Raw genomic sequence first — 16,327 nt, forward strand, 5'->3', positions numbered from 1 at the left:
ATGCTGCCTTTTTCTGGATTTTAACCCACTGCCTTCCAGATTCCAGTCCAGTGTACTTAGCAATAATCCACTATTGTACATGGTTATACAAGGTCACTAAGGATTGTCAAAGCATTACTAAAAGTACATTGACTCTGAACACACACACACACACACACACACACACACACACGCACACACGCACACACGCACACACGCACGCACACACACGTGAGCAATGTGCTTTCCAGTTGTGCCTTTGTGCCAAATTCCTCACCTGGCCTTGCTCAAAAATAGGTTTTACACAATAAACTTACTCAACACTGTCTTGATGGTAACACTCACTCACTCACCAGTGCATGTTTAACAGGACAACTTACTCTGACATTTTATCTGATGCAAGAGTAATCTAACCTACACGGTCACACGGTCCATGCTATTCTTACCCCAATCTAGCTATGAATGACAAAACAGTGAAGCTGGGTCCCTCATTTATGAGAGGACGGTGAGGCTGTATGCCTTATTTTCAACACCCAACACAGCGTCAATGATTTCCTGATTTAACACGTGGACTGTTTTCCTCATTCTTACGTTTGATGTCAAAAGCTTCAAAATAGGAAGGTGATGTTCTTCAATAGTAAGTCATATTTAATCATTTAGGCCTACAGGCTAAATCATTCCAAGATTCCAATGTGGTTTGGCGAATTGCAAGTTTTATTTTTCTGATAATTGGGTTGACCAAATCGCCTGAAGAAAAACATTCAGCAAATCAAGACATTTTGATCCTCAAATGATTAATGAACGAATATTGAATTTTATGGTGATAACAACATGATATTTATTCACAGAAAGTCATGTAAGTACATTTTATAAATTGATCATCAAGTCCTTAAATAGATATCTGACTTGTGTGTGCTGATCCTTGTCAAATGATCTCACACATACAAAAATATTTTTAGGTGTTTGCTCGCATTCACTGACCTGTCATCTCCTATGTAATTAGACCATAAGCCCTGCAGAATTGCATGTTTGTATCATTCCAAATCTTTCTGATTTGGATTAGTATTGTCCATGAGACAATAATGTGAGTTCCAATGTCTCATTCTGGCTTTTAGATGTTTTTGTGATGCACTGGATGGATGAAAATGTCAAATTTCTTTGGTTTTGTCTCAGATATTTGAATTTCCCTTGATTGATACATAACCCAGCGTTAAAAAGAACATTTCTGCAGTGGATGTTTCTTCAATATATCATTGTTAGTCATGGAAAATCTTAAAGCAAGTCGTATTTTCAATGGATGACCTTGAGCCAGCAATTTGTAAGATGCTTCTCTTTGCATTGATGTTATAGTGCAAATATTTTTTATTTGTATTGCATGGATGATGTAGAGAAAAAAAAAATGATCAGGCAAATGGCAGAAGATATAAATGTCTTCATCCTTGTAACCATAATGTCTCATTGTGTACGTGTCTTGCAGGCAACCATCATTAAATCCCTCATCACACCGCCTTGCTTCCAGCAGAAAATTGTCCAACGTTCTCTGACGTCCTTTGCATATTAAGCATTTGGCATAGCCTACGTGCATGAAATACCTTGTAGATTTCGGTGAAAACTGGAAATTGTTTCCTGTGCAGGCATTATGAATTGCCTTTGCTTAGGAACTGAAAGAAGTCGTATAAATAAGCATTTGCATCACGAAGAGACCATTGCCTGGTGATTTGTGGCTGAGCTTGCAACGTGAAGTATTAACACATCCACAAGCTACCGATATAGTGAAGAATATCGAATTGGAAAAACGATCATTTCTCTACGGCACTCTAATGAAAGCAGTTTTTGCCAGATAAAGTTGTGGATACACCTATTCCAGAGGCACTTCTTTATCAACAGAGGAGATCTTGTTGCTCTACCAGAATACTTTGCATGGTAATAACTTCAAGATGGCCAAGATGACCTATGTGGTTCTCCTGGGCTTCTTGATGCTTTTCTGGATGGGGTGCTGCATGAGCTTGGAGTTTACTGGGACGGCAGATCAATGGCAGAGATACCTGCGATGGGACCAAAGTGCCAATGGGAATCTGAGCTTCAAGTTCAAGACAAACAGTTCAGAAGGCCTACTCATTTACATTGATGATGGAGGAATTTGTGATTATTTGGAGCTGTTCATTAAAAAGGGTAAGGTGCAGCTGCACTTCTTCATGCACTGTGATTCACACCTTGTCCTGGAAACTTCCAAGCTGGTTAATGATGGCAAGTGGCATTCACTACACATATGGATCCGTTTCAAGCACGTCACCCTGACTGTAGATGGTGAGATGGTGCCAGGAGATGTCATATCTCGGGGGCAACACCTGAGTGTAAGCAGCGACCTTTTCTTAGGTGGAATTCCTCCAAGTGAGCGAGTGGAGCAGCTTACCTCAAAGCATGTCAAGCACCGAATCGCTTTCAAAGGCTTTATCATGAACCTCCAATATGGCAACGCAATGCCCATTCTCATCAGTAGCAAAGGTGTTCGTTCTCGGTTGGACCAGCTGTGCCTGGAACAAAACCCTTGCAAGAATGGTGGTGCATGTTCTGTGGTGGGAAGTGAGATTACGTGTGACTGCGGAAGCACTGGCTTCCAGGGAAGATACTGCCATGAAGGTGAGGCCAAAGCTTTCAATTTGCAAGTAATGGAATATTTTTTTCATATATGACAGATATATATATATATATATATATATATATATATATATATATATATATATATATATATATATATATATATATATATATATATATATATATATATACAAATAATGAGAATTAAAGACCCACCCAATTCTTTCATCTGTGAATGGAGGGAATAACCAATGAGCTCTCACCTAATCAATTAAACCCAGGTGGCTAGGATTATATAAAGAAATCGACTCCTCCCATGCTCTTCTAGCTGAAGAAGCTGCATAAATCAACCAACAAAGGCAACCAAGTTATGCCCTTTGCTGTTTCAAGCCCTTTCCAGAGTTCCTCTACAGCTGCAAAGACATTTACAAAGCGTACACACATGAGAATCCCAATGCTACACACCCCCTCAGCTACCAGAGTGGTTTCATCACTTATTAGCGAATCATGAGTGACGGTGCAGACAGAAATGCATACTAACGAGTCTCTCAAGCATGTACAATGTGCAAATGTTGAAAGCAGTCAAGATATAAATAATAAAGAAAGACCCACCCACATCTCTCACCTGTTAATGGAGGGAATAAGCTGTGAATGAGTAGAGCTGATTGGTTATTTCCTTCATTCACAGGTGAGAGATGTGGGTGGGTCTTTGTTTATCATTTATATCTTGACTGCTTTCAACATTTGCACATTGTACATGCTTGAGAGTCTCGTTAGTATGCATTTATGTCTGCACCATCACTGATGATTCACCAAAAAGTGATGAAACTGATCCGGCAGTTGAGGCGGTGTGTAGCATTGGGATTCTCATGTGTGTACTCTTTGTAAGTGTCTTTACAGCTGTAGAGAACTCTGGGAAGGGCTTGAAACAGTAAAGGGATTAACTTCGTAGCCTTTCTTGGTTGCTTTATACAGCTTATTCAGCTCAAAGAGCATGGGAGGAGTTGATATATATATATATATATATATATATATATATATATATATATATATATATATATATATATATATATATATATATATATATATATATATATATATATATTGTAGAAGATTGGGGCAGTTGGGATGATACATTTTTAAAGAAGAAGATGGGCTTCCAACCAAAAGTAAAAAACTAGATCGACTCTGCTAATTTGAGCAAAAAGCAAGAGCAGATCCGGTCTCAGGCAACGTTTCACCATCTTAACAGTCGGTTTCTTCAGGCACAATAGACTAATTTCTATTGTTCCTGAGGAAGCTGGCTGTGAAGCTGGTGAAACATTGCCTGAAATCAGGACTGCTCTCGCTTTTTGCTCAAATTTGCGGAGTCAATCTAGTTTTTTTTTTTTAACCGAGATTTAGGTTAATCTAGTTTCGGTTGGAAGCGCCTTCTTCTTCTTCAAAAAAAAATTCAAAATAATATATGTATATGTATATGTATGTATGTATATATATATATATATATATATATATATATATATATATATATGTATGTATATATATATATGTATATATATATATATATATATATATATATATATATATATATGTATGTATATATATATGTATATATATATATACACACACACACACACACACACACACACACACACACACACACACACACACACACACACACACACACACACACGCAATATATTTTGGTTTACATGATAGAAAATGGTTTATAGTTGTTTCGGTGTCGATTTTTGTTATTTATTCATGTGCATGTCAGGTTCAAATTAATTTCCTGATTGTTGAAGCAATATTAAAATTTACTAGATGTGATAAACAAAACTTTTTTGTCATTTACTTGTATTCCCTGTCAATCTTCAAAACCATTATTTTGATAAATGTAATCCAATAATGTCAAATCAAATGTCTTTTTCCTTTTACAGTTTTGCCTGATATAATATCAACACAGTTTTAATTTTCTTATGGTTCAAAATACCAAACAGAAACAAATGTTATGCTGATTTGCTGTTGCTTTATGTTGATTTGTGTCAATGAAGCTGCTTTTCATGATAATCTGCAATAATGAAATAAACATTCCTCATGTTCAGAAGTTGTGCTAATGGGGAAAAAAATGTTCCTTTTTCCAAACATCGAAGTTTATGGTTACTATGGAAATGCTTTAATGGGTTCATGACTGCTCACTATGCAGAAATGTATGATGTGCTTATAACAAGAGTGGTGTCAAACGAGTGTGAATTTTCAATTGCTTTCCATAAGTAGTTAAAATGTCAGCTCTTCATATGCAAGTGGAGGAATCCTAAAGTGATGCTCTTGTTGTTGTTAGAATAAGTACTAGCTGTTTTGACAAATTCACATTTATATGCCGTTGGTTGTGAAGGATAAATAAACAAAGCTAAACAACAACAATCAAATTCCCTGCCCCAAGTCCCCATCATTTTGTATCGTGGAAGTCGTTTCAAGGTGTGTTCAAATTGCAGCATTTCGAGCTGTAGCAGCACCACATGTGGCTGATCCTTACATGATAATATCATCTGATGTGATCAGTTTCTTTTAAATATAACTTCTGATGTGATTGTAAAATCTCAAGCCTCTTTATGGATGGTGATTCATTGGTGTGCATGAAAACTGCTCCACTATGAGCACACAAAAGGGTAGTGCTAAACTGAGAAATGTTTGCAATACACTTAGTTTAAATGGAACTGTTTTTGTTGTGGAATCTTAATGCATCCACCTCAATTTCTTCTCATCCACTCCCTCCCCCACCAACAAATCCTCCCTTTACATCCCCCTTCACATTCCCCAATTTGAAAATAACAGCCAAATTGTCACACTGAAGAATGCTGGGATATTCTAAAATGTGCACTACTAAATTGGCAATGTTGCACTTCCCCTGGAAACTCTGCTGGCCAAATGGAATGCAATCTCAATCTGAGGCATAATGGGTAGTGCAATGCAAAAAACATGAGGTGCAAAGGTGTAAATGGCTTCCATAAATAAATGAAAATATCCATATGTAGCTGGAGTAGAGCAGCGATGAGAAACAATTGGATATCAATTTTTATGTTGAGCTGCAGGGAAATTAACATCACTGACCAAGATTGATTCCCAAAAATTATCATTTAGAATTGAAATATGGTGAGAATTATGAACATTTGGCCTTACAGTCTTCCAGCCTGAGAAAAAGGTGTTTACTATATAATGCTCCATTTCACAAAATATACTTCCTTCACATATTACTAATTGTGTCTTTCCACATCAACAACCAAATTTTCTTACTATATGTATATATACACACATATATACATATATATATATATATATATATATATATATATATATATATATATATACACATATATATATATATATATATATATATATATATACACATGTATATATGTATATATGTATATATAATGTACACACACGCGACATGGCCAAAAGTATGTGGACACCTGCTCGTCCAACATCTCATTTCAAAATCATGGGCATTAAGATGGAGTTGGTCCCCCTTTTCCTGCTATAACAACCTCCACTCTTCTGGGAAGGCTTTCCACTAGATGTTGGAACATTGCTGTGGGGAGTTGCTTCCATTCAGTCGCAAGGGCATTCATGAGGTAGGGCACTGATGTTGGGCGATAAGGTCTGGCTCGCAGTCGACGTTCCAATTCATCCCAAAGTTGTTCTATGGGGTTGAGATCAGGGCTCTGTGCAGGCCAGTCAACTTGTTCCACACCAATCTTGACAAACCATTTCTGTATGCACCTCGCTTTGTGCACGGAGGCATTGTCACGCTGAAACAGAAAAGGGCCTTCCACAAACTGTTACCACAAAGTTGGAAGAACAGAATCATCTAGAATGTCATTGCGTGATGCAGCATTAAGATTTCCCTTCACTGGAACTAATGGTCCTAGCCCGAACCATGAAAAACAGCCCCAGACCATTATTCTTCCATCACCAAACTTTACAGTTGGCATTATGCATTCGGGCAGGTAGCGTTCTCCTGGCATCCACCAAACCCAGATTCATCCACCAGACTGCTAGATGGTGAAGCGTGATTCATCACTCCAAAGAACGCGTTTCCACTGCTCCCGATTCCAAAGGGGGTGAGCTTTACACCACTCCAGCCGACCCTTGGCATTGCGCATGGTAATCTTGCGCTTATATGCGGCTGCTTGGCCGTGGAAACCAATTTCATGAAGCTCTAGATGAACAGTGCTTGTGCTGACGTTGCTTCCAGAGTCAGTTTGGAACTCGGTAGTGAGTGTTGCAACTGACGACAGGCAATTTTTCCGCACTCTGCACTTCAGCACTCGGTGGTCCCATTCTGTGAGCTAGTGTGGCCTACCACTTCGTGGCTGAGCTGTTGTTGCTCCTTAACATTTCCACTTCCCAATATCAGCACCTACAGTTGACCGGGGCAGCTCTCGCAGGGCAGAAATTTGACAAACTGACTTTTTGGAAAGGTGGTATCCTATGACTGTGCCACGATGAAAGTCAATGAGCTCTTCAGTGTGGCCCATTCTACTGCCAATGTTTGTAGATGGAGATTGCATGGCTGTGTGCTTGATTTTATACACCTGTCAGCAATAGGTGTGACTGAAATAGCCGAATCCACTAATTGAAGGGAAGTCCGCATACTTTGGGCCATCTCGTATATTATGTATATATACACAGTGGGGTGCAAAAGTATGAGTCCAGTACGATATTTATCAATTGAAACAAGATGTGATCACAAAATTAATCATTGTAATATGAAACTAAAATCACTTTCAAGGGATTTCCTTGAAATCTTGATATATCAATACTTGTATTAGGAAAAAATCAAATGTCTTTACGTATAATTAAAAATCAGTGTGACTACCTTTTGCCTTGAGAACTGCCTCAACTCCATTTTCGATTGATTTAATTAATTTATGGATTATGTTTGAGTCAATATTTTCCCAAGTGTTGCAATGCATAGTTAGACTGCACACATATTTTATCTTTCTCTCAAATGTACTCACTATTCATTTATTATCTTAAGACAAAGTGTCGGTCAATAATAACTTGAATAAATTAAAAAATATGGGTACATTATCTTCAATTTTAAGACAAATTTGTGTTTGAATTCGTGATTTGAAAGCTTGGTATTGCTTTAAGTGGGTTTGTACTTTTGCACCCCACTGTGTAATAGTTAATGAAGAGTTGAAGCCAGTGACAACTTTGGTTGGAAGAACCTCTTTTTGTAAAAAAAAAAAAAATGAATAAATAAATCAATGATATATGTACTATATACACATATGCACATGAAAATCTATATTTTTACAGCATTGATCCAGGTTGGAAGACTTGAGAAGAAAATCCTGACTTTCATTTTAACTCATCGTAAAGTGTCGAAGGATCGATTTATGATTTCCACATTCAAACCTCCACTTGAACCTATTCCGGTTTATTCAGTAAAATTTTTTTATAATATATATATATTGTGTATGTTTCTGTGACAATCACATTTCACAGAAGCTATAAATCATATTGTCTTCAGGTTTCTGTAATTCTCACAAAATTTGCCCAACAAGTCAAAAAGACCCATACACCAGTCAAATCATCACCTTTTCACAGCTAACTTGAGTAGTTCCGTGGCAAAAATATTTACGTGATATGCATATTATGGTTTTTATATTAAACAGCATTACTTGCATCATATTTACCAGCTTCCATTGTCTTTCTGCACAGGTAGTCATATTACAATGTATAACCTCAATATTCAATTTAGTATGGATGGAACTGTTGTGTATTTATCCTTCAAGCCATGTTTCACTTCCTAATCATTTCACACTGGTATTGTTTATCACCACGTGTGACTTGTTCCAACACTCAGGTTACAGATTTTGACATTTTAGTCTTTCAACATATCTCTCTGTCATTTGTAAAGTGGTTTGTTTTGGGAAAGTGGGTAACATCATGCTGAGTTGTATTTATCATTTCAAGAAAGAAGAAAGCAAGCTGCACCACACAACATGGAGAGTCGACAATTTAATATTTCTGGTGTTTGATGTTTTTAAAATTAACATGTGAAGATTTCATTGTATATACTGCATCCTTTCAGCCATTGTTTAAAAGTTACACATTAACATACATTATATGGAATTGTTTCACTTGGCTACATTTTCACACGAACAACAATTTCCATTCACATGCAACAGTTTCCGTCAAAGCCTATCAAATATTTTAGTTTTTGGATGACACATTAACTAGGAGCAAATACCATGTTGTTTATTTTCCTCATTGCAATCCAGCAGATTAAACAACAATACGTCTATATATATATATATATATATATATATATATATATATATATATATATATATATATATATATATATATACACATAATTACATGTACACATTATATTAATTTGTTTGGGAATTATCCATTGTTAAGTAGAACACCACAGTCAACAAACAATTCGTGCTTTTCTGTCCTTCACCAATTTGAACCAATGAAGAAAGAGCAGACTTGCCATCAGGTGATCTTTCATTTGTGGTGCACAAACCTCCTCAAGCCTATACTCAGCTCCGGCAAGCAGGCATTTTTAAATCCGATTGGCAACTCATTACCGGTCACACGCTTAAGTGTAAATTTTTCAGGGTTTCATGATGAAGGGGGTGTGGTTTTATCCTGACACCCTAAACTTTCCAGGTTTCGCTACGTGCCCAGACATGAGTTGTGTGAAAGATACTACAACGACACTTGGTAGAGCACATACCTCCACCAGGCTGAACATTTTACATCTTGTAGCCCACTGATAGGCTGGATCTGCATCTAGAGCTGAGCGAAAATGTAATCAGCTTGTTTTTGTTACCTACCCAACTCACCCACCAAGTTTTGCCTGAATCTGTCCCTAATGTTTTGAACTATCATACGATGAATCGTTTTTGGACCTTTCTCTCAATGGTGAAGAATTTTCTTATAAAATTTAAAAAATCTCACATCCTGATCTGGATCTGAATCTTCACCAAAATCTACTCAAAAAACACACACACACACACACACACACACACACACACACACACACACACACACACATATATATTGTGTACATTGTCATGGCTCGTAAGGGAGCTAACAAACAACACACAACAAGGGGGGCAGGAGACAAGAGGAGAGGGAAGGACAAAACAGTGGGGAACAGAGACATTCAGATATTTGTGGAAGGGAGAGGGATAGGGTGTACAAGATGGACTCTACAGGGACTTTCAGGAAGGAAAGCAGGGAATTTGAAGGAGGTGGGTTTGGGGTGGATTAACGGTGATGGAAAAGATCATGGTTTTAGATGGGGGAAGATAAGAGGTTGTGGTAAACAGCTGTTTTTAAGGCTTGGAGGGGAGAATTAAATTGAAGAGAGTGTGGGAGTTTATTCCAAAGGCGGGGAAAAAGAGAAGTGAAAGAGTGAAGGTGAGCATTGATTCATGATTTTGGTAGTTTTACCAGAAGGGGGTTTCTGGCGGACCTTGAGCTCACTGGGGAAATATAAGGGGGACATATCGCAGAGAAAGCATGGGGGGGGGGTTGACTGGAGAGGAGACGGGAGTAGACAGAAAGACCACCGACCTGCCTGCGGTGAGAGTGAGAGCCCCAAAGACACAGCCTCACCGTGGGTGATACCACTGATCCTAAATGCCTTGGTTTCCACAGCGTGAAGCCGAGAAATGTGAGAGGCAGGAGCACCAGCCCAGAGGAGAGAGCAGCATTCCATCAGGCTGCAGATGAAAGCTTTGTATGTGGTCAGGAGCTCAGGTCGGCCAAGGTAGGACTTTGCATTACAGAGCATTCCCAGTCGGCGACTAGCTTTGGAGGCCAGGTTGGAAATGTTGCTTTCCCAAGAAAGATTATGGCACATAGTGATACCCAGAAGCTTTAATGTAAGGACTTCTTCCAGAGGATTATTGAGAAAGTTGATGGGGGAGGTTTTCCAAATAGTCTTTTCGGAGAGACATAGTGAGAGTGTGAGATTTGTCAGGATTGAAAGACATGTTCCACGTGTTGGGACCAGTTTGTGATTTTATCCAGATCTGCAGAGAACGAAGAAGTTGCTGCTTGCTGGTCTGAGGGAAGACTGATGGTACGGCAGAGGGAGGAGTCATCAGCAAAGAGATTTAGAGGATTTTCAAGAGAGTCGGAGAGATCATTGATGAAAACCAGAAAAAGAACGGCCCAGAATGCTACCTTGAGGAACTCCAGCCTGGACAGGAAGAGGGGATGAGAGAACTCCAATTATGGCCACACATTGGCTGCGACAGGAGAGGAAGTCTGCGAGCCATTAGGGGAGATGTCCTTGGATACCATAGGATGAGAGTTTGGTGAGCATGGTGGAATGCCAGACTGTGTCAAAAGCATGCGGTATGTCTAGTGATATGGCTTTGATTTCATGTCTGGCATCGAGTACCTCCATCCATTGCTGGGAGAGCAAAAGCAGCATATCCAGGGTGGAGTGGGCTGGTCTGAAACCAAATTGATGTTCGGAAATCAAACCATTGGAGAAGAGGAAGGATTTATTGTCTGAAGCGATGATGGATTCCCTAACCTTGCTGATGATTGGGAGAAGGCTGATTGGTCTGTAGTTGCAGGGATTTGTTTTTGCATCTTTTTTATGCAGGGTGGTAATGTTTGCTGATTTCCAAGCAGATGGCAGATGACCTTGAGCAAATGAGAGGGTGAATAGAACAGAGAGAGGGTGAGCAAGAGCAGAGGAGCAGGTTTTTAGGACACGTGGGCTGATACTCTCTGAACCGGTTGCAGAATCTGAGTCGAGGTTTGACAGCAAGCTCTCCACTTTGTCAGAAGAAAAGGACACAGTCCATGGACAGCTGGTTGTGACTGGGTAAGATGGGTACAGAAAGCGATGGGTTTTGGATGCAAGATTTTGATGCAAACACCGAGTTTAGGCATTTGGCCTTGTTGTCCATAAACTTTCCTCAAGCATATACCTCAAGCATATAATGATTTATCCTTATCACACACCCAACCTGTCCATCAAATTTCGTCTGAATCCATCCATGACTGTTTGAGATATCCTGTTAACAGACAAAGATACAGACAGGTAGACAATCAACAGTGATAACATAACCTCTGTCCACCTTAGGGTAGCGGAGGTAGAAATATCTGAATATCAGAGATGAGTACATGCTTGAGGAAAGTTTATGGACAACAAATTGGACATTCCTTGAGATTGTCTGCCTTTTCGTGGTCGTTTCAAACTGGTGGAAGGAAGCGTAACACTAATTGTTTGTTGAGGAGAAAAAGCACTGTCAACCAATATTTTGCATTTAGTTTTTTTTATTAAATTCTACCTTTAAGATGGCTTTACATTTCACTGCAGGTAAATTTGCACCACACCGATGCCCTGTCAAAAGTGCAAACAAAATCCGTAAGCACAAGCACCTCCCTCTTTGGAGCCTTGCTGGTAATTGTCCTTTTTTTCTGGTCTTGGGAATGTGCGTAAAATTTTGCATCATGCACATGCCTACTCGGTATGGGAAATTTTACGATGATCCCATTCCCAAAACTTTCTAATTTTTTTTTTCCAAGCACAAGTCCAGATACGTAGACACCCTCTGTTTCATCAGTTGATGTGCCGGTGTATTTTGCTGCACTCTCAATGTCTATTCTTCTGCTTGTGATTTGTTTTTGTTTTTGTTTTTTTCTCAAAAATACAAAATAAGTTTTGACTCTATTCTACATGCAGATTGTTTATTTTCCTCTGTGAGGTTAGAACCTCGCTCTTCTGCATGACACTGTCATGCAAAGACAATTGGGATCTGCATGCCTAACAAAGACTTTTTTTCTTTTCTTACTTTCTGCTGTCAGATGTCATCTATGGGGAAGGTAGGTAATTAGCTTTGTCCTGTTTCCATCTGGGTTTTTCAAAAAAGGGAAGCATAGGTGATAGCCTCATTTGATTCCATTTTTTAAAATTTGATCTAGTTTGACACAAAAAAAAATCAAAGATTGGAACCATTAAAATTATTTGGGGTTAAAAGAAGAATGCAATTATTTTTTTTTGGCTTGGGATTCTTTATTAACGCCCAAAACTATTCCAACAAATAATCATGAGGACGTTAATATTACATGTTTTTCTCCTCCAATATGACTTTTGTATTTGGTCATACAGGAAAATGGAATTAATTTTTTTTTTAAACTCACATTTTGGAGTTTATTCACAGCACTTGCAACTGTGATACCTTTAAAATTATTTGATTGGCAAGATTGAAACAATTTTGAAATTGGTATTCTTCCTCAATTGTGAAAATTTGAATGCAATCGTTTAAAAGAGCGTTTTAATCCACATATGCAGGGATTTAGACAGCATGTACCCTTTTCCATGACTTGCTAAGATGTCTGAATCTGCTTTCCAAATCTTTGGAAAAGCATTTGGCACTGCAGTGTTTGATGCTTTTGGGCTCTGTGCTGTATAAAGACATACACTACGTATGTCAGTCACAATACTGAAAGTGTTATTGTGATTTTGCTGGAGGTCTTTCTTTCTCTCTCTCTCGAAGGCTGATGTGTGTTTTCATTCTTCTTCAAGGTTTCATGCATCTGATGGTGGGAGATCAAGGTATGAGTGTACTGTTTTACCAACTCCCTTTTCTTTCCCTTGCTACCACTACCTGCTTCACGCATGCAAGGCAGGGCTTTGCAGTTTGCAAAGGGCATGGGACTTAAAGCAGCAACGTTTATTTTCGTTCACCACGCCCACAACGTTTTTGCAAGCCAATCACGTCCACTCACTTAGGCACATTTTTTGATGGAATGCTTTGCCATTTGATTTTGATTGAGTTTCACCAAACTTTGCATAATTTCAACTTTGACATTCTTTATTTCAATTGCAAACACCTTACGGTTTCACTTGTATTGAAAATTTTCAAACCATTCACTCAAGTTTCTCTGAAAGCACATCTTAGTTGCATTTAAGCTTGCCTTTTATGTTATGGTTCTTGCATAGAAATGCACCCTCTCATGAACACATCTACATTCATCACTCTCAATTCAAAAGCCGTTCATCAGTAATCATGGAAAGAAAGCATTTTCCTGAGAATCAACACCATTACTTCATGTTTTAAAATGTGATTGAGATGTCCATCCAGAGATCGTTAATGAGAATATAGGTAAAAGTGTGTACAGGTTCATTCCATAATATATGAATATCACAGGAATTCGAATAATAGAGTTCATTTTTCAGTGAAAAAAGTGGTGGTAAGTCAGAACAAATGAATTGAGCTTCTTTGAATGTTATAGGTTTGCTGTCTTTGCCTCTATCCCAAACCTTTCCTTTGTCAAAGTACCTGCATTTACTCTTCTTCTACTGTTCTTTTATTCCTTTATATTTACTCAAAACTATGTTTGTTCCCATTGGTGTTCACATGTTTGCAGAACATGGATATAATAACAGGGACATATAAAGTTTCTCTTTTCAAATTGCATTTCTCCGAATCAATAATATTTTGAGAATGACATGCTTCATTTGTTAACAACCTGAAATAATGTTTTCCAAAAATAAACGAAAAGCTTTGGACTTGCGCTGATATATTTTAGACAAATGACTTTTGTCAAAATGATTCAGAATATGGAAAAGTAATTCAGGTGAGGTAAAATGAATTCTGGGAAGGAAACGACAAACAATGTAGTATAACCCTTGGCAAGTAACTGCTTCGGCAGCACCAACCCTCTGTAAAGAGTACGGTTCATCAAAAAAAAAAAATAGAATGAAGAAAACTTGTAAACTGAAGAAAATCAATGTCCTATCACTTATTGTCAGGGCAATTGTTGTGATTAAAAAGAAAACGATTATAGGGTATTTGAAAGAGGTATCAGCAAATCTTACTACCTGCAACCTGCAATTGGAAGCAATGTAGGTTTATATTACAATCCATAAAAGTGCCTTTGAAGTAACGATGCAATGATGTGGAACACAAGAAAATAGAAAATGTTCCTGTGCCAAGGGTTTACATAAAACATCACAACTTTATTCTGGAAATGTGAACCCCACCAAAAGATGCATACCTACGTGTGTGTGTGTGTGTGTGTGTGTGTGTGTGTGTGTGTGTGTGTGTGTGTGTGTGTGTGTGTGTGTGTGTGTGTGTGTGTGTGTTTATATATATGAACGTACAAATGTCAGAATAGCATAGAGGTAAGCATACTTACCTCTGAACCATCTCTCCCAGGTTCTCATCTCAACCCAGCTGAATACATTACTGTCCTCCTCGTGTTTCACGTGCAATGTGATGCATTGTGTCGGCCATCTCGCGAATGGATGCTTAAATTGGATATGTGTATGTTTGTATGTATGTATATGCAGGGTTTCTTCTGGGGTTTTTTGAAGTGTAGGCAAAATGTTCGGCAAACTGATGAAAATATCACCATTTTTTTTTTTTTGCAGCCAATGTACTATTTCTCATTTTATCAATCACAGCTGAGTATTTGGTCTCAGCAAAATGAATTTATTAAACTGTTCCCACCTCTCCCTTCTCCCCCATTTTTCACTACCTTTCACATGAGGCATGTAATGGTAACATAAGTATTCGTTCTGGAGTTGCATTTGAAAAAAAACATGAAATTGGCTTAAACATCCACCCTGGGGAAAAAAATAAAAATAAAAGTGGCCATAACATTTCCAGGTTCAAAATTCTCTCATGGACATCACGTGTCTCAGTCAAATGGTTTTGAATTTAATTTGCACACAAACAGACAAACCTTTTTGAGGAGTCCAGATATCTTTGGTTTCTTTCCAGGCATTACATCAACGTTATTGAAGAGCTCATATGTAACTTTGACTCTACCTACTTTGATCCACTGAGCTATCATTGGTTGGAAACCTATTTTGACCTCGTTTTTCTCTTTTACTTCCAGCTATGCCTTTGCTTATTCCTTTTTCACTGTGATGTGATCATGTTTTGTCTTATGAAAGCAAAATAGTTATTAAGAAGACAAAATAAAGTATTATTTTCCTCTATTAAGTACGTAAAACAAAGTTTATTTTCTTGAGATATGAAGATCATGAAACTTACGTTTAATAATAATGATGATAAACTTGATCCAATAATGCGATGTTGATGGTGATGATAAAGACAAGTTGATGATGATTATGATGACAATGTTGGGGGATTTGAGAGGGTTATTGTGTTGACGGCCCATGTCAATTAGGTGAATAAATCTTGAAAATAGTTCACCAACCCACGATTATATGAGCCTGGGTGAAACTCTTCTGGATGTGTCTGGAATTCTGTATTTTTGTAACGACCCAGATGGAGGTTTTCATCTTTTGATTGTCAGAAAAACATGTTATGTGGGTTATAGGGTATTGAGGTGCTATTCCGATATGCTGATGACTTGGAAAATAGAAGATTTTTGAAGTCTATTGGTCAGTCGATTTTGTTATTATCTTGCCAAAACGAAGTTTTTGCAAGATATGTTAATCAGCTTGTATGTTTTTTTTTTGTTTGTTTTTTTGTTTGTTTGTCTGTAATCACGTATAAAAAATTCTGCAGAGCACAGTTATCATTGGAAATTTTTGTAACTTCACATATCAGAGGCCTATAGAGGTCCCTTTCAGTGCACAAAATTTTGAAGGTCAAGGTCACTTTGTCGCAAATCAATGGAGTCGACGAAACCCTTATGTTTTGAGTAATTTTGATCGGATCGTCTTCAAACTTCATGGGAATATAGTTCATGGTCTGGCGCTCAGCTGATT

General features: G+C 38.0%; 1 protein-coding gene across 31 annotated transcripts in view; it reads left to right on the forward strand.

Moving 5' to 3' along the window:
- Window positions 1-16,327, forward strand: part of LOC147023651 (neurexin-1-like) — a 1,116,838-nt gene that overhangs the window by 151,554 nt on the left and 948,957 nt on the right. For 19 of the 31 annotated variants that reach the window (XM_085889296.1, XM_085889311.1, XM_085889305.1 and 16 more), the window contains exons 2-4: window positions 1,457-2,619; window positions 12,445-12,462; window positions 13,166-13,195. In XM_085889296.1, the coding sequence (XP_085745422.1) occupies window positions 1,917-2,619; window positions 12,445-12,462; window positions 13,166-13,195 (751 nt within the window). In that variant the 5' untranslated portion in view covers window positions 1,457-1,916. The remainder of the gene's footprint in view (window positions 1-1,456; window positions 2,620-12,444; window positions 12,463-13,165; window positions 13,196-16,327) is intronic. The other 12 variants (XM_085889323.1, XM_085889313.1, XM_085889301.1 and 9 more) reach the window with 2 other exon arrangements.

This window comes from Eptatretus burgeri, chromosome 7 (genome assembly GCF_056783735.1).
Source record: "Eptatretus burgeri isolate ZD-2024b chromosome 7, Ebu_testis_v1, whole genome shotgun sequence".
Taxonomy (NCBI): Eukaryota; Metazoa; Chordata; class Myxini; order Myxiniformes; family Myxinidae; genus Eptatretus; species Eptatretus burgeri.